Source organism: Martes martes, assembly GCF_963455335.1.
Source record: "Martes martes genome assembly, chromosome: 17".
Classification (NCBI taxonomy): Eukaryota; Metazoa; Chordata; class Mammalia; order Carnivora; family Mustelidae; genus Martes; species Martes martes.
This window is the reverse complement of record NC_137905.1, coordinates 12,950,710-12,976,999: the sequence shown is the minus strand read 5'-3', so window position 1 is coordinate 12,976,999 and position 26,290 is coordinate 12,950,710. Positions and strand designations below refer to the sequence as shown.

At 42.5% G+C, this 26,290-nt stretch overlaps 1 protein-coding gene across 4 annotated transcripts; it reads right to left on the bottom strand.

Moving 5' to 3' along the window:
* Nucleotides 1–1,325: 1,325 nt before the first annotated feature.
* On the bottom strand, nt 1,326–22,015 carry LOC308358111 (ATP-dependent RNA helicase DDX19B). Of its 4 annotated transcripts, none has more exons than XM_080828136.1 (12): nt 21,668–22,015; nt 15,232–15,280; nt 14,334–14,387; nt 13,424–13,559; nt 12,884–12,976; nt 9,826–9,928; nt 9,184–9,298; nt 6,025–6,202; nt 5,431–5,668; nt 4,728–4,890; nt 4,057–4,248; nt 1,326–3,662 (listed from the first exon to the last, which is right to left on the bottom strand). In XM_080828136.1, exons 1-12 carry the CDS (start codon nt 21,923–21,925, stop codon nt 3,601–3,603), a joined length of 1,641 nt encoding a protein of 546 aa, XP_080684262.1. In that variant the 5' UTR covers nt 21,926–22,015; the 3' UTR covers nt 1,326–3,600. The 4 variants fall into 4 exon arrangements, with proteins under 4 accessions (XP_080684262.1, XP_080684264.1, XP_080684263.1 ...); XM_080828138.1 differs by lacking the exon at nt 21,668–22,015 and adding an exon at nt 21,269–21,281; XM_080828137.1 differs by lacking the exons at nt 15,232–15,280; nt 21,668–22,015 and adding an exon at nt 21,269–21,311.
* Nucleotides 22,016–26,290: the final 4,275 nt, after the last annotated feature.

Genomic DNA, 26,290 nt, shown 5'->3' with positions numbered 1-26,290 from the left:
ATGCTGTGTATGAGACTCAACCCTGATGCATCTGTTCTTTCCAAACCCAAACCCTTTGGGCTTCTCCCCAGAATTATTTTGCACAATGGATCTTTCCACAAATCCTTTTTGGAATAACAAGTAGGTATAAAAGCCCATCATTTTTCCTGTGATAACCATCTAGTCCACTTCTTTTGTGCTTTCAGTACAACCTTGGCACTTGCTGTGTGATGGGACTACGCAATCATCTTCAAACTGTTTTCTCAGATGCCTGCCTTTCCCAGCTCCAATATATCCTACAAACCTCTGCTAGACCTCCCTCCCAAAAAAAAGCCCACTAATTTCATCACTCCCTTTATGTGATTTAACAATCTTTGACTGTTCACTAATAAATCCAAACACTGTTCAATCAAGTTTTTGTTTTGTACCTAACAAGACTTTTCCCAGTCCACATAGTGAAGCTGCTCTCCTCACTGCCCTTCCAGTATTTTATCCTGGGGAAGCCATTTTATTTTATTTTTTTAGATTTTTTATTTATTTATTTGACAGACAGAGATCACAAGTAGGCAGAGAGGCAGGCAGAGAGAGGAGGAAGCAGCTCCCCACCGAGCAGAGAGCCCAATGCGGGGCTCGATCCCAGAACCCTGGGATCATGACCTGAGCTGAAGGCAGAGGCCTCAACCCACTGAGCCACCCAGGTGTCCCAAGGGGGGAAACTATTTTAGTTTTAATATTACTTTCCACTGCCTACAGCACTCTCCTTGTCACTTTTCTCTCAGAAGCAAACCCCACTCCTTTATGAAATCTCTAGCCTCAGAAATCCTTAATTTCTGAATACCATTGACACTGAATGAAACTGCCTTCATGTTAAATAATAAACAAGATGAAACAAAGGGAGAAGACCTGCTTCCAAGGCCTATTTGTATTTCTTTCCCAGGACTAGAAAAATAGAATGTAAGGATTTTGTCTTTACTGGCATCCACCTTCTTTCTGATTAGGTAGCCAGTGTTCTCTGGGTTTACTAGCAGGAAAAAAGGAACGTGAGAGCACTCTGGCAACCGAGAGGGGTCCTTGGCCTATAGAGACATTGGAACTGTTCATGCTGGAGCAATGGTAATTCTGACATGGAATAGTAGGATCAGGGAATGACTAGCCTATAGAATCTTAAGTGTCTCGACTTAAGCATGATCACTAATTCCAGCAACCCAAAACATACTTTTTATACCCATTAATGGTATCCTAGTAACATGCATACTTCATAATTAAATTCATTTAACATCAATAAGAAATACATCAGCAATTGACTAGTTCTTATGCACACAGCCATTCAATGACACTCCAGAAAATCCCAATAAAAAATCCATTGTTTATGGATGAACATATCCAGAATCTTCCATTGGACCAAAAATCTCTTTTTCCAAGTGAGTTTCTCTGTTCTAGGGCAGTTTATCATTCCACACATGAGAACTTACTAAAAAGAATAAAAGAAACTCTGGGGACTAAAGCTTACCAAGTACATTTTCAGTACATCAGTGGTATCTCAAAACAGCACATAGGCAGCTGTGGACCACTGAACCCTGGGAGCCAAGCTCTGGCAAGGATGAATATGGATTGTGAAGAAATACGGACTGCGGTGACACTGCACAGCCAGCATAACAGTGAGTCTTACCTTTTTAAAAGACACTCCTTTGGGAGTCTCGCCCCAGGAAAATGCATCTAAATTCAAGATACGGCACATACTTCATAGACTCCATGAAACCCGTCTAGTGAATTCTTAGAGTCCAAGCCCCCACATGGAAAGCTGTTGATCTAGACTTCTACCAGATACCTATTTACTCCTAGTATTGAGAAGTCTGAGGCCTATCCCTTCCCCTTTTCCTCCTCAGATTTAGGGCTATGCAGTAGGCAGGTTACAAATGTTGTGAGAAGGGGGGAAATGGAGGTAACCCTGCAGCTTTGTGAGGAGTCAGTACTCCTTTAATTATTGCCTTTGATTTAGTTATTTTAGGGTTGGTCCACAGCACTGCAGGGGGTGGGAGACAAAAATTTCTTCTCTTCTTAAGAGAGTCCCAAGGTGGGTCAGAGTTGGCCAGAAGCAGAGAACACTCAACAGTCAAATGCCCACTGGGGTGGCGGATTGGCAGTCTTTTGGTCTGTCTGCAGTATCTGTAATGTCAGATTAAGGAAACCACCTGGAGGCTGGTATTGGCACCTTCCCTTCCCAGGAAACAGATCTGGCCCTAAAACATGGAAACACTTACAAGGATAATCTGGGATTGGAGCAGTTCTCATCACAGAAAATCCCTTTTCCAGGCCTGGGCCTAGACAAAGTAGCCATTCTGTATCAAGGTCAAAGAACTGGAGAGGACTCCTTGTGACTGGGGTCTCCGTTTCATCTCATCCTTGCTGTGTCATTCTTTGGGTACCATCAGCCTAGGCCAGGTCTGAGAAAGCGTCCATAACTAGTATTTGCTTGGACTATTCTGCACAAAGATGCCCAGTAAGGAGGGAGCCAGTTCCTTGGCAGTTACTTCGGTCTTGCACAGGTGAATGACCACAGTCCTTCCAGTCCCTTATTGCACTCTTTGTATTCCAAGAACTGTGAACACAGACATTTGGAATCACTTCACAACCAGGACAGCAAATAACTGAAATAATACCCCAGCTCTGACAAATCTTGCCTTCTGGGATCTGGAGACAAAGCAAGTATTTGTGACTACTGCTGACCACTTTTGGAGCTGCCTTGAAACTGGCCACAAGTGACCAGAAGCCGTAATTTTCACTGAAGATCCAAACCTTAGATCACCTTTTATTTGCTTGGGGCTCCTAAGGGGTCAAGGTGACAATAGAGATTATAAAAAAGATGCTGCAAGTGCCTGTGAGCCCAGAATGTGGGGCAAGCTCAGGCCACCTCTAACTCTCCACGATGACTTGTGCACAGGCCTGATCAAGCACACGCAAGGGACCCACCAGTAATCACGTGCACCATACACAGATTGCACCTGCTGATGAGAACCAGGAGGTTGTGGTCCTGCAGCACAAATCTGCATACACCGAAAGTCTCAGGATGGCACTTTGGTCCATGCTAAGCACATCCCTTCCTGGTGTGGGCATCAGGACAGAGGGAGATGACAACATTCAGATGAGCTCTACCACCCCAAATCCAGAGCACCAGCTCACAGGCCTCATGCCATACAACAAACATGATGGCTGGCTGATATATCTGTCCTACTTGGGGTCTCTTTGTCCCTCTTCACCTCTGTTCTGCTTGAGGCTGTTCTGAACACTTCTGGCCTATTCTCTGCCACAAGGATCTTGAGCAGTGATTAGCCACAGCATCTAGATGGGGGAAAAGGTGGCCAAAAAAAAGACGGAATTTCCAAAAAGCAAATTTCTCTGTATTCACGCCTAATCTTCAGAAGTTGTGTAAACAATTTTTTCTACCTTCCCCCATCATTTGCACAATTTTTGTCGAGTCCAAACGTAATTTAAAATGAGGTAGGTAGTTTCTTCTCCTCTGCGTTTGTCTTTGTGGTGACTGTCGAGGCCTGTGCCGTGAAAGCACTGGTCTCCCATGCAGGCGGAGTGCCAGGGGTGGGCACTGGTGACTGGTGGAGCGTCTCAGTTGGCTATTTTCTCAATCTCATCCAAATCATCCGTGTCCAGTCTTTCTATTTTCTTATCTGGGGAGGAAAATGAGAATTCAGAGAGCAGTCAATGCGGGCCTACTGTGGAGACACACACCTAGGAAAGGGACAGCACGGCAGAGAGAGAGGAAACACAGAGTTCTGCCCGGCCTAGGAACAGGACCATACCTCTGGCCACAGCAGTCTTGCACTTGACCCCAGAGACTCCCGGTGCCCAAGTGAGGGACAGAGAGAGCCCTAGGTCCCTCGGCCTGGCCAGGGGGGCACAGTCCTTTGCATCCCTGACTCTGAAAACTTGCCAGGTGTGCTCTTTGAGAACTTCCATATTGTAGGGAAGGAGGGGACTGTGTGTCAAAGACACGGGCCTCTCTTGGGGCCACGGGAGAACCGACCCTTCCCCGCTCCCTGGGGGCCACTCCCAGGCACTCACTAAAATGCTCCTGGATTCTGTTGAGGATGTTCATGCTGTGCTTGCTGTCAACCATGTTCACTGCCAGGCCCCTCTTGCCAAAGCGGCCCGTGCGCCCGATCCGGTGCAGGTAGGTCTCGTTGTCCGGGTTCCCATCCTTGTCCACGGGGAGGTCAAAGTTGATGACGACAGAAACCTGTTCGACATCAATACCTGCATGAAAGGCAGGTGGAGAGCAGTCAGGACGGGAGCTGAAAATCACTGCCAACCAAGTGAGGCCGACACACACCAGCTTCAGGTGGAAGGAAGAGTCTGGGGCAGGCCGGCTCTGGCATTCGGGGACCGGGGGCACGCAGCAGAACCCAGGGGGAAAGACAGAACCTAGGCAAGTGCTGACAAAATTATGACCTCAAGAAGAGACCCTCTGCTAGACACAAGGATCAGAAAACGCAGCTGAAACCTCCGTGGGGGCCCCAAAGAGAGCAGACACCGTCCCGGGCCAGTGAGCTGCTGCTCCCTGTCCTTCCAGCCCATCGGTGCCTCTGGCTTCGGTGGCAGTTCTCCTGTGCTGGGGGAATCCAGTCTCTCCAGGAGAGAACCAAGCCCACGTGGACTCCCCCAAACCGGCGGAGCGCCCCGTACAGGACTCCCTGGCTACCAGGGCCTGGCGGTCAGACACATTCTCTGCTCACCGCGGGCACACACGTTGGTGGTCACCAGCACCTTCTCTTTGCCCTCTCGGAAGCGCTCGATCACCGCAGCCCTCTGCTCCACCATCATTTCGCCACTCAGCAGCGCCACCTGGTGGCCTTCTTTGGAGAGCTCTGCTGCCAGCCAGCTCGCTGTTTTGCGGGTCTGGGGAGAACAGAATTGTTTTAAACGAACAGACTTGTTAAAGAAAAAGATAACAGCAAAAAAGTGGCTTGTTGCCACGAAAAGTACATGAAGACCCGCTGAGTTCAGTCATCAGGATAGGCTTGCCAATTTCAAAAATACTTCTAGCCCTGTCATTTTTTTAGATGAATTACTTAAATCATCTTAGTGTTCCGCTAGGAAGAGTGTGGTGTGAGCCAAAAGTCTTCATTCCCAAACAGTCTATATTCTTAATGTTTTATATAATTATTTCGTTGGGTGTTATTTGAAGTTTTTTTCCAAGTTATCTCTTAAGAAGTGGGACCAAAGAAGGTTCAAATCTTCACAGTCTTTCCCTCATAAACTCGTTAAGTCTGAGAATACTCCCTGGGGCAGGTGGAGGTGATTCATCATTTCCTTTCTGGCCACACAGGGCAGCTGGCCCGCCTCAGCACTGAGGTGGCGCTGGCTGAGAGGAGGGGCAGGCACACCCTCCAGGGCCGCTCCTCACCCTCCAGGGCTGCTGCTGCCACTGCTACTCACATGGCAGAAGATCATGGCCTGAGCGATGGTGATGGCCCCATATAGGTTACACAAGGCCTGGAACTTCTCATCTCTGTTATTGCACAGCACGTAATACTGCTTGATGGTGTCCAGTGTCTCCTCCTCGCGCTTCAGCTTGATAATGTTTGGGTCTGGGACCACTTTCTGGGCAAACTTCCAGACAGAGTCTTCGAAGGTGGCAGAGAAAAGCAGCATCTGGCAGTTCCTGGGCAGCATCCTGCAAGGGAAGACCCAGGTATGGGGCATGATCCCGAGTCTTTTCTGGAACGAACAGAAGACAGCGGCCCGGGGCTTGCATGGGCTACGTGCCCAGGAAAACAGCAAAAGGGGGAGGAGAACAGCGGGGAAGAGGTGAGAGCAGCCGTGGGGCAGGAATGGGGCTGGGGTTAGATTCCCTAAGTCTCCTTCCTCAACCCCAGCTCAGTGCTGATGAGGAAGTGGCCCATCAAACAAATGCTTCTGGAGGTACTAGAAAAAGAACCTGACAGGACCAAGAAGAGGTGTTTGAAGGAAAAGGAGAAGATGCTGCAGCTCAGGAGGCTGAGAAGTTCCTCTTGACTCAAGTGTTCCTACCTCTGGATGCGGATGCTCTGATCTTGGTGGCCCTGAGTAGCTATCATCACGTCAGCCTCATCCAGAACAAACACCTTGATCTTCTTGGGGTCAATGAACTTGAGCTTGGCGCACCAGTCCAGAACAGTCCCAGGGGTGCCAATGACAATGTGCTCACTGATCTTCTGACCTCTTTCCACTGTGGAGACAAGATGTTTTCTGTGGGGATTTTCCATGGTAAAGCCAGCTTTCCTCTCTGAGAAAATCTAAGGCTATGCTGTACTTTAATGCCAACTGTTTTGATGTTTGCATTAATATCTTACGGATTGGCTATAATATCACCATAGTATTTAATAATGCTGAAAAGACATAGGATAGAAACAGTGACAAGATGAAAGCCTCTTCAGTAGTGTTCTTGTCCGTTCTCTGTAGTCATCCAGTTCTCTTTCAAGGAGGATCTGTTGTTAATCTTTATTTCTTCTCTGTCAGCATCATTCCCCCAGCCCAGGGTTGCACTTCTCACAAGCAGACTTTCACCGCTCTCTCCAGAGCACTCTGCCCCTCAGCTATCCTGGCACCTACATCAAACAAGCCAGTTGCCTTTACACACCCTTGCCCAGGTCAGAAAATAGGATTCATCATGAATGGCTTTGCTTTCTCAAAGAAGCACAAACTGCCTCTCTTAGGTAAAGTGCTTCCCCAAACAAGGCCCAGCGGACCATGGCACATTCTTGACTGTGTGTGGTTTGAAACTGAGATTTGCCTCTTTGTTTTGAATTAGATCACACTTACATATTGAATTTAAGTCTTTTAATTACAACCTTGACCTGACATACACAATCTCCCTCTTAATCACTGCCAAAATTTTGCCCAAATGTGAATGTTGAGTCGATTCAAAGCTAATAAATGCTTCTTCTTACTTAAACAAAACAATTACTGCCTCCCACAAAAGTTATTCAGACTCTGGCATTCTAACTTCAACCCAGTTTGCAACCAGTTTACATAATAAATGTATGATCATCTTCCACTAAGTTTTATAATTGTATTACTTTTTAGAAGCAACTTCAAGTTGGTATTAGTTGGTATTGTACACTGAGTGGATTTGTGAGTCATGGTTAAACATGTTAAAAATTCAAAGCCAAACTTTCAACAGTTTTTATATTACTTAAATATTGTTAATTTGTTGCAAAACAAAAGTACGAAGATGAATAAAGAAAGAATAATAAAAATAAGCTCCAAACAAAAAACAGACTCTTAAATACAGAGGACAGATTTGCCATAGGGGAGGTAGATGGGGAGGTGGAGTGAAATAGATACGGGGGATTATCCTTTACATTTATTACACTTATTTTGATGAGAACTGAGAAAAATACAGACTTGATCTATCATTATATAGCTGAAACTAATAAAACACTGTTAATTATAATTCAATTAAAAATTAAATGCCAGAGTTAATTGTCATGAATATTCAAGAACATTTTTGTTCTTCTAATTACATTAAAAAGAAACTGGGCAGTTAAACAAAACTAGAATGTGCAGTATTTTATAAGCAATTGGTCTGGACCATTCAAAAAGTCAGAAGTAGCGGGGAGGAGAAGGTGGAGGGACTATTCTAGATTTAAAGAAACGAAAGAGATACAATACCAAATGCAGTGCATTCACACCAATTTGATCTTGGTTCAAAAACAAAACAGCCATAAAGACCATGGGACTTTTGGGACTATTAGGGAAAAATAAAAATGGACTAGATACTAGTTATTAGAGAATCTCCTAATTTTCTTGGTTGTGATAAGGGTTTTGTGGATATGCTGAAGAATGTCCTTACTGTGGGGCACCTGGGTGGTGCCCAGGTGGCTCAGTGGGTTAAAGCCTCTGCCTTGGTTCAAGTCATGATCCCAGAGTCTTGGGATCAAGCCCCACATCGGGCTCTCTACTCGGCAGGGAGCCTGCTTCCTCCTCTCTCTCTGCCTGCTTCTCTGCCTACTTGTGATCTCTATCTGTCAAATAAATAAATAAAATCTTAAAAAAGAAAAAAAAATGTCCTTACTGTGAGATGCATGCTAAAGTATTTATTAAAAAGTTTTTTTGGGGGGCGCCTGGGTGGCTCAGTGAGTTAAGGCCTCTGCCTTTAGCTCAGGTCATGATCCCAGGGTCCTGGGATCGAGCCCCATATCGGGCTCTCTGCTCAGCAGGGAGCCTGCTTCCTCCTCCCTCTCTGCCTGCCTCTCTGCCTGCCTCTCTGCCTACTTGTGATCTCTGTCTGTCAAATAAATAAATAAAATCTTAAAAAAAAAATTTTTTTTTTTTTAAGATTTCCTTAAGGGACACCTCAGTGGCTCAGTTGGTTAAGCATCTGCCCTCAGCTCAGGTCATGATCCCAGGGCCCCGGAATCAAGTCCCACATGGGGCTCCTTGCTCTGCAGGGGGCCTCATTCTCCCTCTGCCTGCCATTCCCTCTGCTTGTGCTCAGTCTCTCTGACAAATAAATGAATGGAATCCTTAAAAAAAAAAAGATTTTAAAAAATTTGTTTAAGTAGGCTCCACTCCGTTTGTGGAGCCCAGTGTGGGACTTGAACTCACAACCCTGAGATCAAGACCTGAGCTGAAATCAAGAGTCATATGCTTAACCGACTGGTAGGCATCCAGATGCCCCAAGATTTTATTTCTAAGTAATCTCTACACCCAATGTGGGGCTCAGACTCAAAACCCTGAAGTCAAGAGTTGCATGCTTTCCTGACTGAGCCAGCCAGGTGCCTCCATGCTTAAGTGTTTAGGAGTAAATACCACAATGTCTGCAATTTACTCTCAAATGGTTCCCCCAGAACATGCACACATAAAGCAAATTTAGCAAAATGTTAAGTTTTCAAATCTAAGTGAAATGTTAATTTTTATTATTTCAACTACTGTGTATGTTTTGAAATTTTTAAAAATAGAAGTTGTGGGCGCCTGGGTGGCTCAGTCGTTAAGTGTCTGCCTTCGGGTCAAGTCATGATTCCAGAGTCCTGGGATTGAGGCCCATATCGGGCTCCCTGCTCAGCGGGAAGCCTGCTTCTCCCTCTCCCACTCCCCCTGCTTGTGTTCCCTCTCTCACTGTGTCTCTCTCTGTCAAATAAATAAAGTCTTAAAAAAAAAAATAGAAGTTGTTAGCTTAATGAATTAGGATCACATATTCATACTCACATTTATTGCCTCGGACAGCATAAGCTAGCCTCAGTTCAGGGTAAAATTTGCCCATCTGCTCAATCACTTTGCCTGTTTGGAGGGCGAGCTCGTAAGTTGGGGAGAGGCACAGACACTGGCAAGGAGAGAGTGCAGAGTGAGATCTCAAGGGCAGTGGGGAATCACCATCAGGACTTACTCCTCCAGCCGAGGCTGAAGAAGAACATTAAAGTGCATGCCATTTGATTCTTTATGCTGCAAAGTCACAGGTTAGAACTCTGGTTGGGTAAATACACTTGAAAATAGCTATTGGCCACAGGAATACAAAACCCACATGTGAACAAGGATCTGAAATCCCAGGTGGAGATTAGCTTCCTTTTCATTTACTCAGGAAGTTCTCAGAACTTTCCAGAGGATGATAGCTGTAGATGAAGAGGTTTTTCCTGAAAGTAAAGGTGCCAAGGCTATCAGCAGTATCTCAGAACTGGCAAACCGTGGAAAGGGAACAGGATGCATGTTGCTACCAGAAGGTCAACCATATTGTTTGTGCTCGACAAGGGGTTCTGGTTTATGTAAAAAGTAATATGCATTTTGGCTTTCAATCCATCACATGTAATTTCTAGCTGCACATCAACAGAAAATCCAAATTCACCAAGACCTTACCTGAGGGTATCTGTTTGCAGGTTCTACTTGGCTGAGCATGGCCAACACAAAGGCAGCTGTTTTACCAGTACCAGACTGAGACTGGGCAATTAAATTCTGTGGGCTGCACAAGAAAACAAATTGTTTAGGGGCTTAAATCTCAAGTATCCTTTTAGTTAGTAACAGTGAAGAATAAATGAGTTTATGGAAGGAGGCTTTGATTGCTGCAGTAGTTAACACATGCTAGTCTCACAAACACCAAGCACCACAGAGAGAAGACTAGAGGAATTTAAAGCACTCCCTATCTCTTATTCTTGACAGGGCAGCCAGTGATTCTTTTAAAATGTGAATCAGCTCATGTCACTGCTCTGCTCAAAAACCTTTCAGTCACTCCCCATTTCATTCAGAGTAAAAGTGCAAATCCTGCGTTACAAGGTCCTACCTGATCTGGCTCCCTAGTAGTTCTCTGTTTTCAGCTCCTACCACGGGCTCCCTTACTCATTCTACTACAGAAGCCTTGGGGCTGCCCCAAAAGCAAGCCAGCCATGCCCCCATCCCAGGGTTTCTGTACTCTGTGGGGACAGCTGTCTCCTTCAAGGCTTTGCTCACACATCACCTACTTGATGAGATCATACCCTAAGCACTTGATTAAAATCGTAGCCTATTCTGAAATGCCTTAAAAATTATGTATTGGCAGATTAGTAAAATGTTAGTGACTGCATCTAGATGGGGGACGTATGGGTGTTCACTATAAAATCCTTTCAACTTTAGGGCACCTGGATAGCTCAGTTAGTTAACTGTCCAACTCTTGATTTTGGCTCAGGTCATGATCTCAGGGTCATGAGATCTTGCCCTTCTTGGGGCTCTGTGCTGGGCATGGAGCCTGCTAAGATTCTCCCTCTCCCTCTCCCTCTCCCTCTGCTCCTCCACACCCCACTAGTGTGCGCTCTCTCTCTCTCAAAAAAAACAACAAAAAAACCACAACCTTTCAACTTTGTTTTTTTTTTTTACAATTTTCATAATATAATGTTGGGGAAAACTGCAATCACTTCCCTTGGTATTCCTGATCTCCCTTATTATGGTTTCTTTTTCTTATTTGTATTTATCATCTTTTTTTTATCACCTTTTTTAAAAATTATTTAATTTTTTATTTGACAGAGAGAGAAACCACAAGTAGGCAGAGAGGCAGGCAGACAGGAAGGGAGAAGCAGGCTCCCTGCTGAGCAGAGAGCCCGATGTGGGGCTCGATCCCAGGACCCTGGGATCATGACCTGAGCCGAAGGCAGAGGCTTAACCCACTGAGCCACCCAGGCGCCCCTATCACCTTTTTTAAAAAAAGGATTTTATTTATTCATTTGACCCACAGAGAGAGAGAGCACAAGCTGGGGGAGCCCCGATGTGGCGCTTGATCTCTGGACCCTGGGATCATGACCTGAGCTAAAGGCAGAAGCTTAACTGACTGAGCCACCCAGATACCCCAGTATTTTTTTTTTTAAGATTTTATTTATTTATTTGTCAGAGAGAGTGAGCACAGGCAGACAGAGAGGCAGGCAGAGGGAGAAGCAGGCTCCCTGCTGAGCAAGGAGCCCGATGTGGGACTCAATCCCAGGACCCTGGGATCATGACCTGAGCCGAAGGCAGCCGCTTAACCAACTGAGCCACCCAGGCATCCTGATTCCCCCAGTATTTATCACCTTTTTTAAAAACAGCTTTTAAGTGTACAATTCAGTGGCATTAATTACATTTATAACTTATCTAACATACTATACACTATATATCTTATTTATTTTTAATAAAAATAAATTATCTATACTCCAGACCACGATCCTTAAAGACAGGAATTTTGGTCTGTTTTGTTTTCTAATGTTACCAAGTGCCTAGAATAGTATCTGTTACACACCTGCTCTCATGTTAATGAAGAAAGGTACTAGATAATTCTCTCAGGTCTCTTCTAACATTGATGATTTAAAAATTGAACGTACTTAGAGATGCATAAACGGAGTATTTGTTTCACACTGGTCATTCGTTTTTTTATAGATCTCAATGCTTTCACAGATGCTCAAAATGTCAAGTTAAAAAGAGACATTATTTGGGGCGCCTGGGTAGCTCAGGGGGTTAAGCCTCTGCCTTCGGCTCAAGTCATGATCTCAGGGTCCTGGGATCGAGTCCCTCATCGGGCTCTCTCCTCTCTCTCTCTGCCTGCCTCTCTGCCTACTTGTGATTTCTCTCTGTCAAATAAATAAAATCTTAAAAAAAAAAAAAGATATTATTCATCATGAAAAAAGTCACTAATCACTTCTCAGGCTTCTGGCTAAGATCAAGTGAAAAAAGTCACTGTTTTGACACAGAACAAAGAAAACTTTAATATAGACCTAAAATTTCTATTTTTAGACTCTATGAAAGGAGTTTCAGGATTTAGGATCAGATGCAGTACAACTTTCCATAATCATATATAATGTAGGGATCAGTTTTTATAAAAAGCTCCACATGCTCTTGAATCTTGTTGCTCAAAATGTGGTCTGAAACTAGTAGCATCAGCGTCACTTAGAAGCTTCTAGGAAATAGTGAACCTCAGATGGACTGAAATGAGGATCTGCATTTTAATAAATTCCTAAGAGATTCATGTGCCTATGAAAGTATGAAAAGCACTGCACTACAAAACAACCTTGGTAATGACCCTGTTCTGATCTCCCAGAACCCTGGTTGGTTTTTGCTTACTGTTTCTGACACAATAAATTCTATCTATCCATCTAATGAAAGCAAGGTGTGTATGAATGATAAATGTTTATTTACCAACATAGGATGATCATCTCATTAAGTTTTTAAAAAAGCATATAAGATTTTATATGGTTCCATTTTTTAAAAAAAGGTATAAATATGTGAGTTTATTTTTAAAAAGTCTAGAAGTCTCTAAATGTTAGTATAGTAGGTTGGGGAAGATTACAAACAATTTTTCTTATTTTTAAATTATTTTCTAACTTTTCTAAAATAAACATGTTACTAGTATAGATTTTTAAAATAATAGAAATTTTAAAAAACGGAAAATTAAAAAGGGGTAGAGTTCTATCAGGACACATACGGCTCAGCAAGCATCAAAGGCAGTGCATTCTCTTGTATCTTGGATGGACGGTTGAAGCCCATGGCATAGACTCCCTGGAGAAGCTGTGGTTTCCTGGGAAAACAGTTAAAGATGAAAGTCACCATCTCTTTGGTTGAGGAAAGAAGCCAAATATCCGAGGGATTTTTTTTTCTCTTTCTTACTATTGTTACACACAGTTTATTTACAATTAATAATACTTGAATTGTGTGCTTTGCACAATTCACATTACCTAGAAATTTTACTTAATAGGCCAAAGCAGCTAAATTCTTTGATTAAACTTGTATTGGCTGGCAGCAGCTCCTTCTGCCCATGGATCCTCTGCTCCTCCTTTAATAAAATCACCTTTTTATACCAATAAATAAATAAAGTAAAAAACTAAACTTGTATTAGCTAAAAATGTTATGCTGTGATGAAAAAAACTATATATATATATCTATATATAGATATATATATATATATATGGACTAAGTTTTAGTCTGTATCTAACACAAAGGGGAGAGTCAGAAAGTAAACACTCACAGCCGAAGCTCCTCAAAGGACTTCACAGAGTAGAGTGGGGAGTTAGGGTCCCGCTGCAGGACTTCCACCTGGTTTGTGTTATCCACCAGGTTGCTTCGGATCAGCTTGTTGAGTAAGGACTGGGCAGCTCTGTCCTCTGTCAGGAAAAAGAAAGAATTATTATTATTTTTTTTTTTTTTTGAGAGCAAAGAATTTTAAAAGGCCACGAAATCCACCATGAGCTCATCTGAATTCACTTTTCATTGGCATTTTAAGCACTTACATGTATTTATGCTAGAACGTATAATTCAGGATATATCATAGTTTTGATTTATAAATAGAATTAAAATTGATTTATTAAAGAAAAAGGTTTTGATACTGATGTCATACATTTGGGTCTCATATTCCTCTCCAGGACTCTCTTCCAAGCCCTCCTTTCTGGAGGTTATCTATTCTTCCTATGTAAACCCAAGTATTGACCCCCTACTTTGTGCTCAATAGAAAATGGAAAATTATTAGCTTGGCCAGCACGTCTCAACAATGAAAAAAAAAACCCCAGAAATTAGCAAAGTTTGTATCTTGATATCACATAAGCTGTTTGTATGTTGTTATCCACTTTTAATGTGTTCAAATAGCATTAACTTTAGTAGACAATAGGGATTCAACTTAAAATTTCTTTTATAATGCCCTGTAAAAGGTCATCATTCAGGGCTTATTTCCTGCTGCTGCTGCTGAAGTCCATCAGTTGTTCAAAGTAAAATTTCTCTAAAATGTAACTACTGAGAATTCCTTCACCAGCAACCATGTTGAGTGTTTGTTAGCAATATGACTCCCTTTAAAGTCAAGCCAAGTTAGGTCTAAAAATGAAGCCTCGTAACACTCTATTGTCTTAAGATGGTGGAATCTCATGGGTATAGCTCTAGGCTGTTACCTTTCTCTTCTTCATCTGCCTTCTCTGCATTAGCATTGGTCTTGACAACAGCACCTTTATCAGACACAAAGTGGCCGTCATTCAATATCACATACTATACCCAACAGCAGAGACAATTCAAATTCTAAGAGACACCAGAAATGTAAAAGGCCTGGGGAGCAGAAAAATAAATGAGGAAACCAAGCCACAGATAAAACCATTTTATTCTTCTTAAATAAACAAAGGTATGAAACAGTGCTGCTTATATTTCAGTTCTTTCCTATTCCGAGTCCTCTCACGGTACATCAAGCACTAATGGGACTTTCCCTCATAGCATCAGTATTTCTGACATGTTATATATAGAAAGATGATCACAGCAGGCAATGATCACAAACCACCTTGATGCTCAACAGAGGAGTATCTGTGCAAACCGTATTTCATCAGTGTATGAACACTATAATGCCATTAAGATTCTATGTATATAAATTGTTTAATAGAAATGTATATTCAAACAACATTGTAGGTATGAAAAATTACAGAAAAAGATTGTAAATGAATTTGGAATGAGGTAAGTGTTACTGCCCCGTCCCCGCCACAATATGTACATCAATGAAAATTTAAAGGAAATCTTGGATTTGGGTAGATATGATTTCAGAATGACAATAGGTTAACTCTCAGGTTGTTCATACTTTGTATATTCTCATGGTCAGCAATAAGTATGGTAATAAATAAGTCACTTAGGCATCCTCATGCTTATTTTAAGCACAATACAAAGCAAAACAATTTAGTTCCCAAATCAAATGACTGCCAGTATCTGCCAGCCCCCTGCTTGTACATATACAATTTTTTTCCAGACAGTTATGTCAAAGCAGAAATACTAAAGGAAATCACATTTGTTTTCAAACTAGCTTTTACTCACCATTGGCATCTGGTTTGATTTTCTCTTCCTTAAGATGCAAGTTGCTCAACTAAATGGAGAATATGGGGGGAGGGGGGAAAGTGTCAGGAAAATCACTTAAAAGATTTTTTATCAACAGAGCCTCCCCAGTGAAGCTGGGGAGAAATGAGCCACTCTCAAGATCTATTCATTAAGTTGTTCTGCTGGGCTCCTTTGGTCGACTAAATGTTTGAGTGAGAATAAACAAAATTTCCCATAAACACTGCAGTAGAAAAAAACTGGTTACACAAATGACTCAAAATCCACACTTCCTAATTACAGTCCCTAGAGAAAATTATAGTTTATGAGTTTGCTTAATGCCCTGATTACAAAGACTCTCTCAGTAGAATACCATTTGTCATTCTCTCATATTCCAAACGACAGGAAAATTTAAAAGGTACTGGAAAATGCAGTCACACTTCAGACAGAGAACTTCAAGGTGGGAGGGCTGCAACAAAAAACGTGTGTGGGTGGGAGTCCGCTCCCTTGCACGGTAGGTTTGAGCTGCAAGACCACAACGTGCAGATATGCACCCTCATACTCAGGTTGCCTTTTTGCCTTGTGGTGGAAGTCTAATATTTTAAACTGAGAGCAGTCTGGGGCATCATGGCACACTGTGTAATCAAAATACCTAGCTGAAGTGGGAATACAAAGGAAGGGACAGAGCAAAGAGACATTTCAAAGAATTATTAGGACTTTGATCAAACACCATAACTTAGGCATATCGTGATGGGACTTATCTCCTCTATTAGAATGAAAGTATCCTTTTATTTGTCAGTTCTACCTCATAAATGCTGTGGGGGGGGGAGAAAATACCTTAAAGACAGGAATATTTTAATTTAATTGATCTTTGGATCTAACACAAAGCAGGCGCTCTAACCATAAAATATTAAGTGGGGCTTAGGACCTCATCTAGTGATGGGTAACAATGAAAATGGCTGTTTCTTAAAGCACCACCTACACTGGTTATGTTTTCAGGTTCATTCTGTCTTTCCTCTAAGTCCAGGAAAGGCAAGAGAGGAATGAAACAAATGTCTGTTTTAATAGGTGGTTAGTTAGGGTTGGAGGAAACTACACTTCTTTTGTTGCCAACTGAAAAGGGAGTTTCTGGTGTCTCTGCTTTGGTGTTAGGGAAGGGAGAAATAGGGGGGAACATACTGGAGAGACTGGCAAGAAAAGAAATTGGCAAAAAAGGAAATCATTGGGGCACCTGGGTGGCTCAGTGGGTTAAAGCCTCTGCCTTCAGCTCAGGTCATGATCCCAGGGTCCTGGGATCAAGCCCCGCATTGGGCTCTCTGCTCAGCATGGAGTCTGCTTTCCTTCCTCTCTCTCTGCCTGCCTCTCTGCCTGCTTGTGATCTTTGTCTGTCCAATAAATAAATAAAATCTTAAAAAAAAAAAAAGGAAATCATCAGAAAACAGTAAAAATCCTTCCTTAATTCCAAATGATAGCAAACACACTAACAGATAATGAATACAAAGGGACCAGCGCAGTGCCTGGTACACAGCAGGTGTTCAATATATTTTAATCTTCTCTAAAGCACTTCTGCATATCCTGCCGACAAACCCTGTTTTAAGTATAGTATCCACATCTATTGAGAGGGAGAGAGATTGCAGGGCGGAGACAGAGAGACAGAGCGAATCTAGACAGACTGCCTGACTTACTGGCAATACTTGCAACAGTAAACTTAATAGTACTCCTAGGGTGAAAATTGCTAGCTAAAGCAAATGACAGGGCTGAGGTATAAATGAGTTAATGAAATATAAATAAGTTACAAACATCTATTACAAAAAATTTTAATAATGATAAAAAGGACAAACCATTGTTTTGTTGATACATTGTTCAAACTGAAGTTAACAGTAAATAACAGTTAAAGTAACTAAATGCAATATGTAGTAAAGTTGGTAGCAACAATGTAAATGAAACCAGTAGATGTTTTGATTACAACGTATCAGGATTCTGGAGAGGGTCCAGCGAATCTAAAAACAAACTCCTCCCTTGGCTATAAGGACCTTAAGGCCTGTAAAGTAGAGACAGTGACGTCTGTATTACCCAGTGCAGTGTCAGTAAACTGAACGCTGAAACTTCTATTGAAAGTACAGTTAGATACCTTTTTTGCTGTTTACTTGGACCAAAAAGGAGAAACCAGTTTCTTTTGCAACTTCATCAGAAACCATTTTGAAATTAACCAAAAGGCAAAAAAGCAAAAACATCTACTTTGTAATACCCACATTTTCAATGCCTTTAATATTTTAGTTTTTAAGGTATGTTAAAATAATTGAAAACTCTACAGTTACACACTGCATTTTATTCAAAAGCTACTTGAGAAAGTATTCTTGAGACATAAAAGATTTTATAGTGAATTATAGAGAACAGGGATTATCTCTGCCAAAATGGTGAAGTAGAGGACATAGAGTCATACTCATCAGTTTTCTTATCTGTTTGCCCTCCTCTAAAAAGAAATCTCCCAATGGAATAGAGGGGAACAAAGACAGGAACTACTGGAGGATGAGGAAATAAATATAAATAGAATCTAGTATTTTCTTACCTACATTAAATAAGGAATGAAGCTTAATATTTAAAATACAGTAATTATGCACTACACACATCAGTGTTACCTATGTCATGCAGTGTCCTCAGTGAGAATTCCATGAGGCAGAGTGTAATAGAGGCGTCTTTACTCATTTGCTCAGTTTTGGAATATTGTGATCTAATTTACCTGTGCATGGTTAAGTAGATATACAAGTCTTATCCAGGTTCAACTATCTAATCCATACAATATGGACAAGTAATTTAAAAGATTCCTACAAGGCACCTGGATGGCTCAATTAGTTAAGCATCTGCCTTTGGCTCAGGTCATGATCCCAGGGTCCTGGGATCCAGCCCCATGTTGGGCTCCCTGCTGAGCAGGGAGCTTGCTTCTCCTCCTCCCCCCCTTCCTCTCTTGCTATCACTCACTCAAATAAATAAAATCTTAAAAAAAAAAAAAAGATTCCTGCATTGGAACTGTGATTTATACATAATAACAACAACAACTGCTATTACTTAACACAGCATGTATAACAGGCATGTCCATAACTCAGTGAGGTAGGTATTATGATTATCTCCATTTTACAGATGTGGAAACCAAGGCACATAAAGATTAAACAATTTCCCCAAAGTCATAGAACTAGTAAACCATGGACCTGCAATACAAATCCTAGACTGTCTGGCTATAAAGGCTAAGGTTTTAACCTCTACACAAGAGTGCCTGTCATAGATAATACTAATCTCATAGAAAGTAATTATTTTAAGGGTAATACAATGGTGCAGCCACTTTGGAAAAGTCTGACAGTTCCTCAAAAGTTAAACATAGAGTTACATAATCCAGCAATGCCACTTGTGGGTGTATACCCAAGAGGTTTGAAAATAAAGGTCCAGGGCACCTGGGTGGCTCAGTTGGTTGGGCGACTGCCTTCGGCTCAGGTCATGATCCTGGAGTCCCGGGATCGAGTCCCACATCGGGCTCCCTGCTCGGCAGGGAGTCTGCTTCTCCCACTGACCTCTCTCCTCTCATGCTCATTCTCTCTCTCTCTCTCTCAAATAAATAAATAAAATCTTTAAAAAAAAAAAAAAAGAAAGAAAATAAAGGTCCATACAAAAACTTGTACATGAATAATCATGGCAACATTATTCATAATAACCAAAAAGTAGAAACAATCGAAGTGCTCATCAATGGACACTGATAAGCAGAGAAATAAAATGTGATATATCTAGACAATGGAATATTATTTGGCAATAAAAAGGAATGACACCTACTGCAATATGGATGAACTTTGAAAACCTTATGCTAAGTGAAAGCAACCAGACACAACAGACCACATATTGTATGATTCAACTTACATAAAATATCCAGAATAGACAAATCTCAAGAGACAGAAAACAAATCACCAGTTGCCAGAGAAGGGTGGGGAGAAGGGAGTGAATGTGAAAGTTTGAGGGAACTTTGGGCAGTGGTGGAAATGTTCCGTATCTTGATTGCGGTGATGGTTACACAACTGAATGCCTTTGTCAAAATTCACAGAACAAGGTGAGTTTTAATATATGTAAATTTTACCTCAACAAACTTAACAATTGGGCCACTCTGAGATATCCAACAGTCAACTAGTAAGAATTCTTGAAAGAGCAAAGAAAAAAACAAAGGGGGAGAAATAAAAAATGAAAAATTTCAAGAAAATTTCTCATTACTGAAGAATAAGAATTTTCCAGATTGAAAGGACCCACCCAGGGGCACCAGGCTGGCTCAGTTGGAAGAGCATGCAACTCTTGATCTTGGGAGTGTGTGTTCAAGCCCCACAGGGGGTGTAGAGATTACTTAAAAGTATAATCTTAAAAAAAAAAAGGATATACCCAGTGCACAGCAAAATGGATGAAAACAGACCTATACCAGTTATCAGGAATGTTCTGTATACTGGAAGCAAACAGAAGATTGTTCAAGTTCACAAAGGGAAAAACAGGTCACATAAGGAATCAGAATGGTCTCAGACATCTCAGTAACCAATAAAGAAGTCTAAAAGGCAACAAAACAATGCCTTTAAAAATTATTAGGAAATTAATTTCCAGCCTACAGCTCTACATCCAGCTATAATACTATCCAAGTATTATAGCTTGGTAAGATAAGGTATTTCCAGAAATGCAACAGTATCTAAAACAAACAAAACAACAATAACAATACTTCTGATACACCTCCAGAAAGCTGGTGGATGGTTTCACCAAATCAATAAAGATGAAGAGAGGGGATCCAACACAAGAGAAGAGTGAATCCCCAGAATGAAGGTGAAGGGAAATCTGCCCTGGTCCCTCCAGTACCTGAAATGAGTTCTGCTCTAAGCACAGGGAGAACTAGTCCAATATGAAGCAGGCTGAAAGACCTGGGGGAAACAGAATTAATAGAATACTTTTTTTAATGAAAGATTTTATTTACTTATTCATTTTAGAAAGAAAGAGAGTGGGGGGGGGTGAAGCAGATGGGGAGAGAAAGAGAATTTTAAGCAGACTACATGCTGAGCGCAGATCCCCATGAGGGGATCGATCTCACCACCCAAGCTCATGACCTGAGCTGAAATCAAGAGTCATAGGTTTAACTGACTGAGCCACCTAGATGCTCCAAATTAATACTTAATGTGTTTGAACATCCTGAGATAAACTAAACAGTCAGCAAAGAGCTTGGGGTTGAGTTGGTGATAAGTACAAAAAATATGAAGCAAAAATGCAAGACAATCACAAATTCCAGGGAAAAACAAAGTTTTATAGGAAAGTAAAATATTCATAAGTTACTAGTAATGTAAACATGAAATACTGATCTAACTGAAATTATAATGAAAAGGTAGGGAGTGGGAAGGTGTGCATGGGTGGTAGAGAAAGTATGGAGGAAAGACTCAAAATCAGTTAATAAGCTAAATTGAAAGTTCAAAAACTAGCATAACATGCTATTTGGAGAACAAGGAGGTCAATGATGTAAATTACCTTCAACAGAACTATTAGTTGTCTCTGAGGAGGGAAAAAATGGTGGTGGTTGAACCAGTTTTTAAAACTGTGACTTGGGGTGCCTGGGTGGCTCAGTCGGTTGAGCCTCTGCCTTCCACTGGGGCCATGATCCCAGGGTCCTGAAAACAAGCCCCATGTGGGGCTCTCTGCTCCGTGAAGAGTCTGCTTCTCCCTCTCTCTGCAGCTCCCTCTGCTTGTTCTCTCTCCACCCCCACCCCGCCCCGTCTGTCAAATAAAATCTTTTAAAAATTCTAAAACTATTTGACTCCTTGAATTATGTGCATATAATCTATTATCGGTTATATAATAAGACCAAGTCCTTGTTCTCAAGGAATTCACAGATAGAAGGACTAACAAATAGGTTCAAATCATTATCAGAACTTAGAGTGGTGAAGTAGAAGGAATTAATTCTACATAGTGATGTTTAAGTCGTATCTTGATTGCTGTGTGTGAGCCCCGGAACAAAGTTAAGGTGAGAAGAGGATTTACTTACTGACTACCGGGCCCACAGAGTCGATCATACATCATCACTAAGCAAGCAAAGTAGTACACAAAGAGGAGTAAGCCACGGTCACAGAGCCCAGAAAGCTCAGAATCCAGAGGTGGAGAATGACACAAAGGTGATTATACTCCAAGTGGGGAGAGTGCAATCTACAATCAGTCGATTCCAGGAAGACAGGCGGCTGGGCTCTTTATCCATGGGAGTACTCACCTGCTCTTATGTAACCCAGGAGGCGGATGGATAAACAAAGCCAGCTCAGGGTCCAGGCTCCATCCTCCATCCTCACACGCACCCCATACCCGTCCTGACCAAAGTAGTGAGTGTCTTATCCAGGGATGATCCCCGGCCAAAACGGACCCCCTGATCCTTTTACGGCTGAAGTCAACTCACCGACTCCGCCGCCGCCTCCTGTTCGTCCACTGCCAGGGCCCACGAGTCGGTGGCCATGGTCCCAGGCGCTGGTGAGACAGACTCGCTGGGTGGGGCGGCGCAATCGTGGACTCTCCGGGGTCGCAGCAAGCCCAACTCCAGCCCCACCAAGGGGGAAGTCATTCGCTCAGCCGCTGAGGAGCGGAAGTGGCGCGCCGCAGTGACGTCAGACTCTGCGCCCACCCAGCCGCCTCGCCCACTTCGAGCTGTAATTTCCATCGCTTTCAGAGCCTCCAACCTAACCTTTGGTTAGCTCACGCTCTTTTCTAACGTCCGGAAACGCTGGCTGCCAACTAGCTCTCCACCGCACGAGCAAAACCACATTCCCACCCAGCACGCCGGCATAGAAGCTCATATAGATCGAATATGTCAAAACACAGAACCATTACAGGTAGAGTAGCCACCAAAAGCGTATTCAAACACCTTTTTCTCTTCAGGTTGGTCATTTTCAGTGCCCAAGGACTGGCAATCAGCCATGTCAAACACAATTTGGTTAAAAATTTGTCCCGTAGACTATGTGGCAATACCACTTACAGGAATTTCACCTTCAAAAATAACTCAAGCAAGGTGCTAGGGAAATGTGTTCCAGGTGAAGGATCGGAAACAAGAAAAAGCAAGGAGGCTTAAGTCTGAAGGACACAATTCCTGCGGGGATTGACAAGAGCCAGGGATGAAGAGATCGGTAGTAGATAGAGGCAAAGGGCCATGCAAAGCCGCTTAATGAGCAAATGAGTTCATTCCAGGGAATCTTCCCCATCTGTCATGACTTTTGGAGTTACCTGTGCCTGGGTTGGAATCCCAGCGCTGGTTGCGTGGTTGGGAGAATTTTTTTAAAGGGAAAAAATATCTTGGGCTTGTAGAAGAGGTAAAATAAGGATTAAATGTGACACTCGCTTTCCCTTAACTGGAAATAAACAAGGTCCCCTCCCCTTGTTACCTAACTAGAAAGTAGCTGGGTATTTTCCTGCAAGCTGAGAAAATGAATCCCCACTTCTGTTTGCTGCTATTCTACTCCAGTGAATTAATTTCAAGCAGTAGTGGGCTCTATCTGGAATTTTACCTGCAGAGTGTAAGAATGTTCAGGAAAGGGTAAAACAGTTCCAAGCGATACTCTATTTGCCATGATTCTTTTTCTCTTGTACCCTTGTGGGGGTTAATTTGGTGAAGATTTTTTGGTACCTATAGGGGAGGATATGCAAAAAGAAAAAGGCAAACACACAGCCAGGGAAGCCATGACATACATCTCATTGTATTCAGAAGCAATCCTAGGAATATTTTGCCAGCAAAATTATATTGATCACAGGACTAATGGAGGTTAAGGATTTTTAGGTTAAAAAAGAAATCATCCAAGGTGCAGGACTGTTTACAATAGGATCCACTTGTGAAAAAGAAAACCCTCATGTGCTTGTAGATACTATAGAAAATGTATGAGATACACACAAATCTGTTAACAGTAGTTGCTTCTTGCGAGGGATCTAGAAATGTGGGGTGGGAGATGACTTCCTTTTCGTTGTGTACACTTCATCCTCTGAAATTTAGTTTCCATGTGCATGTTTTCCTTTTAAAATTGTATTTCAGGGATGCCTGGATGGCTCATTCGGTTAAGCGTCTGCCTTCAGCTCAGGTCATGATCCCAGAGTCCTGGGAGCTCCCTGCTCAGCCAGGAGTCTGCCTCTCCCTCTCCCTCTGCTTCTTCCCCCACTCGTGCACACACTCTCTCTGTGTCTCAAATAAATAAAATCTTTAAAAAATAAATGTGTATTTTAGACAAAATAGAAAGGGAATAATACAATGAACATCTAGGTTCCCACCTTAGGGCTTAAGAAAGAAAACAATTAAGATTTGATTGAAGCCCCCTGTATGACCATCCCTAAAGACAGCAGCTGTCCTGACTTTGGCGCTTATCCTTCTCATAAATGCTTTTTACCATGTGTTGCTTTCTCTATTTAAAAAACAAACAAGGGGCGCCTGGGTGGCTCAGTGGGTTGAGCCTCTGCCTTCGGCTCAGGTCATGATCCCAGGGTCCTGGGATTGAGCCCCGCATCAGGCTCTCTGCTCAGCGGGGAGCCTGCTTCCCTCTCTCTCTGCCTGCCTCTCAGCCTACTTGTGATCTCTGTCAAATAAATAGATAAAATCTTTAAAAAAACACACCCCAAATTTAATACGTATCAGGATGCTAAGGTTTCCTGTGTCCATCTGCAGATACCAGCTCAACGTGAGACACCTGCTAAGAAGCAATGTGCTTTCCAAAGCAGAGCGTGGAGAGAGGAATCAAGGTTATAAGAGCCACTGGATTAGAATGCAACCTCCTGTATTTACTCCCACATGACTTTGGCAGCCTCCACATTCTCTGAAGTTGTGGGTAAGTACCCACTGCACCATTCAATGATTCAACAGTCACAAGGTTATGTGATATATGGACTGGCCTCTGGCGAAGGCTTGATAAATATTAGCTATAATTACTACTCCCGACTCTCCTCTTCATGGGTGGGGGGGGGGGAGACGCCTAACTGTGGAAAAGGGGTCTTATTTCTAACCTCAGAGATACTCACATCGCCCACGGGCAAGGCAAGCGGAAAGCACCCCAAGGCGCGGCCTCGGATACGGCCAGCGGCCCCAGCCATCGCCCCTCAGCATGGCGGTTACCTCCGCCAACGGCCGCTCACTGCCGCTGCTTCATTGGCTGAGGCCTGGGAGCCGGTCCGTCCAGCCAATCAGTGGAGGGGATGGCACAGCCTCGGGCACGCGTACCCAGGTAGCTAGGGGTGAAAGGCTGAGCCTTGGCTCCAGCAAGGGGTCCTTTGTGTATTGAACTTTGTTATTTTTTGCTGAATATCCAGCTCCTTCGCTAGACTGAAAACTTCATGAGGGCAGGGCAATTTGCATTCTTTAATGTTGACCTTCAGGGACTAACGCATAATAGACACCCACTTGGTGAATGACTAGATGAGGAATACACATCCCCCAGATAGGTCAAACTTTTAAATCTTTATCTCTGAACAAATAGGGGAAGAAGCTCATTCCTAGTTGATGCCCTCGCTACTCCAAGTGTGATCCTCCTCCTCCAGCAGCAGCAGCATAGATATCAGCAGGACCTGTGGAAGTCCATTGGAATGCAGAATCTCAGGCCTCACTCCTAGACCCACTAAATCAGGATCTGAATTTAAAGATATCAGGCGATTTCTTAACAACTTACGGTCTGAAAACTATTCAGTCACTCCCATTTGACCTGATAGCAAATAAATGAACGGTCTAAGTCCACTTTATGGGTGCTAAAAATATTTTAGGTGCCATGGGAGAATTAGAACCTAGGGCTACATATTTCCAAAACTAAGTATTTAAGTTGTATTATCTTGGGCTCTATTAGCTTCCTCATTTCCCAAGAGGTTCAGCCAATGTTTTACTTCAGAGTAAGTCATGTGTATAGCACTTACTCTTACCTACAAGCCTATTTGCTTAGCCAGAATAAGAATTTTCCTATAATACACAATTTGCGTTGCATTAAAATAGTTTTCCTGGGGCACCTGGGTGGCTCAGTGGGTTAAAGCCTCTGCCTTTAGCTCAGGTCATGATCCCGGGGTCCTGGAATTGAGCCCCACATCAGTCTCTCTGCTCAACAGGGAGCTTGCTTCCTCTTCTCTCTCTCTCTGCCTGCCTCTCTGCCTACTTGTGATCTCTGTCTGTCAAATAAATAAATAAAATCTTTTAAAAAATAGTTTTCTTTCTATTATATAGTTGCATTACCTACAAGAGAAACATATCATAGAGAACTGGATAATTCAAGTAGAATGCTTAGAAAAATGTTACTTTGGGCCTCAACTATTTTTCTTCATGTGTATTGACACAGTCATTGGGTGAATGAAAAAAATTTTTTGTAAATATGTCTCTAATTCTTTCACGAGTGAAGGTGCTATCCTAATAGCGACAACTCCAGCAACATAATAAAGGTATTGAGACTAAAACCAATATCACTTTATTTTATTTTGAAAATATAACTTGTACAATTTTGGCTTTCCATTTTAATTGTGGTGGCACAAAAGTCTGACCCGTTTCTCAGATTGTTTAGGCCAAATATGCTATTTTGGGCCAATGTGGATCAAAACAAACACTTGTCTTTCTTGGTTTTGTCCTCTGGGTGACTCAGTCTCCTTAGCTGTTAAAAACAGGTTATATTAGTAACTCATTATAAGGTTGTTGTGAAGATCAGCTCGAAAGCTTACATCAGTGCCGGCTGCATACTACATGTTCAACAAACGTTAGGTGGGATAATGATTAATGAGTTGGGGTGAACTGGGAAACTAGTTCAAGTGGGTTTTTTTTTTTTCTTTTAAACTGGCTTTTGAGCTTGACCGTCCTTATGTATAGAATGCACTTTTATATACGAAAGTAACATATTTCCACAAGGAACAGAACTGTACACCAAGAGCTATGACCTTTAACAAACACACGTCGCCGGTTACCGTTATTAACCAGGTCAAGTGTTAGGACTTTGCAAACCAAAATGTCGACCTCCAGAAGCCCGCAGCCTACCTGGTCACGTGACGTATCCCCGCCCTTCTATTCCCGGCCATTGCATCAGCCGAC

Excerpts from the sequence above, each read along its gene's own strand:
- LOC308358111 (XM_080828136.1), bottom strand. The coding sequence starts at position 21,925 with ATGGAAATTACAGCTCGAAGTGGGCGAGGCGGCTGGGTGGGCGCAGAG. Across the intron at positions 14,388-15,231 it reads AATCAAACCAGATGCCAATG|GTGCTGTTGTCAAGACCAAT; the intron begins GTGAGTAAAAGC and ends TGTCTGATAAAG. Across the intron at positions 4,249-4,727 it reads CACCAACGTGTGTGCCCGCG|GTATTGATGTCGAACAGGTT; the intron begins GTGAGCAGAGAA and ends CCTTTCATGCAG.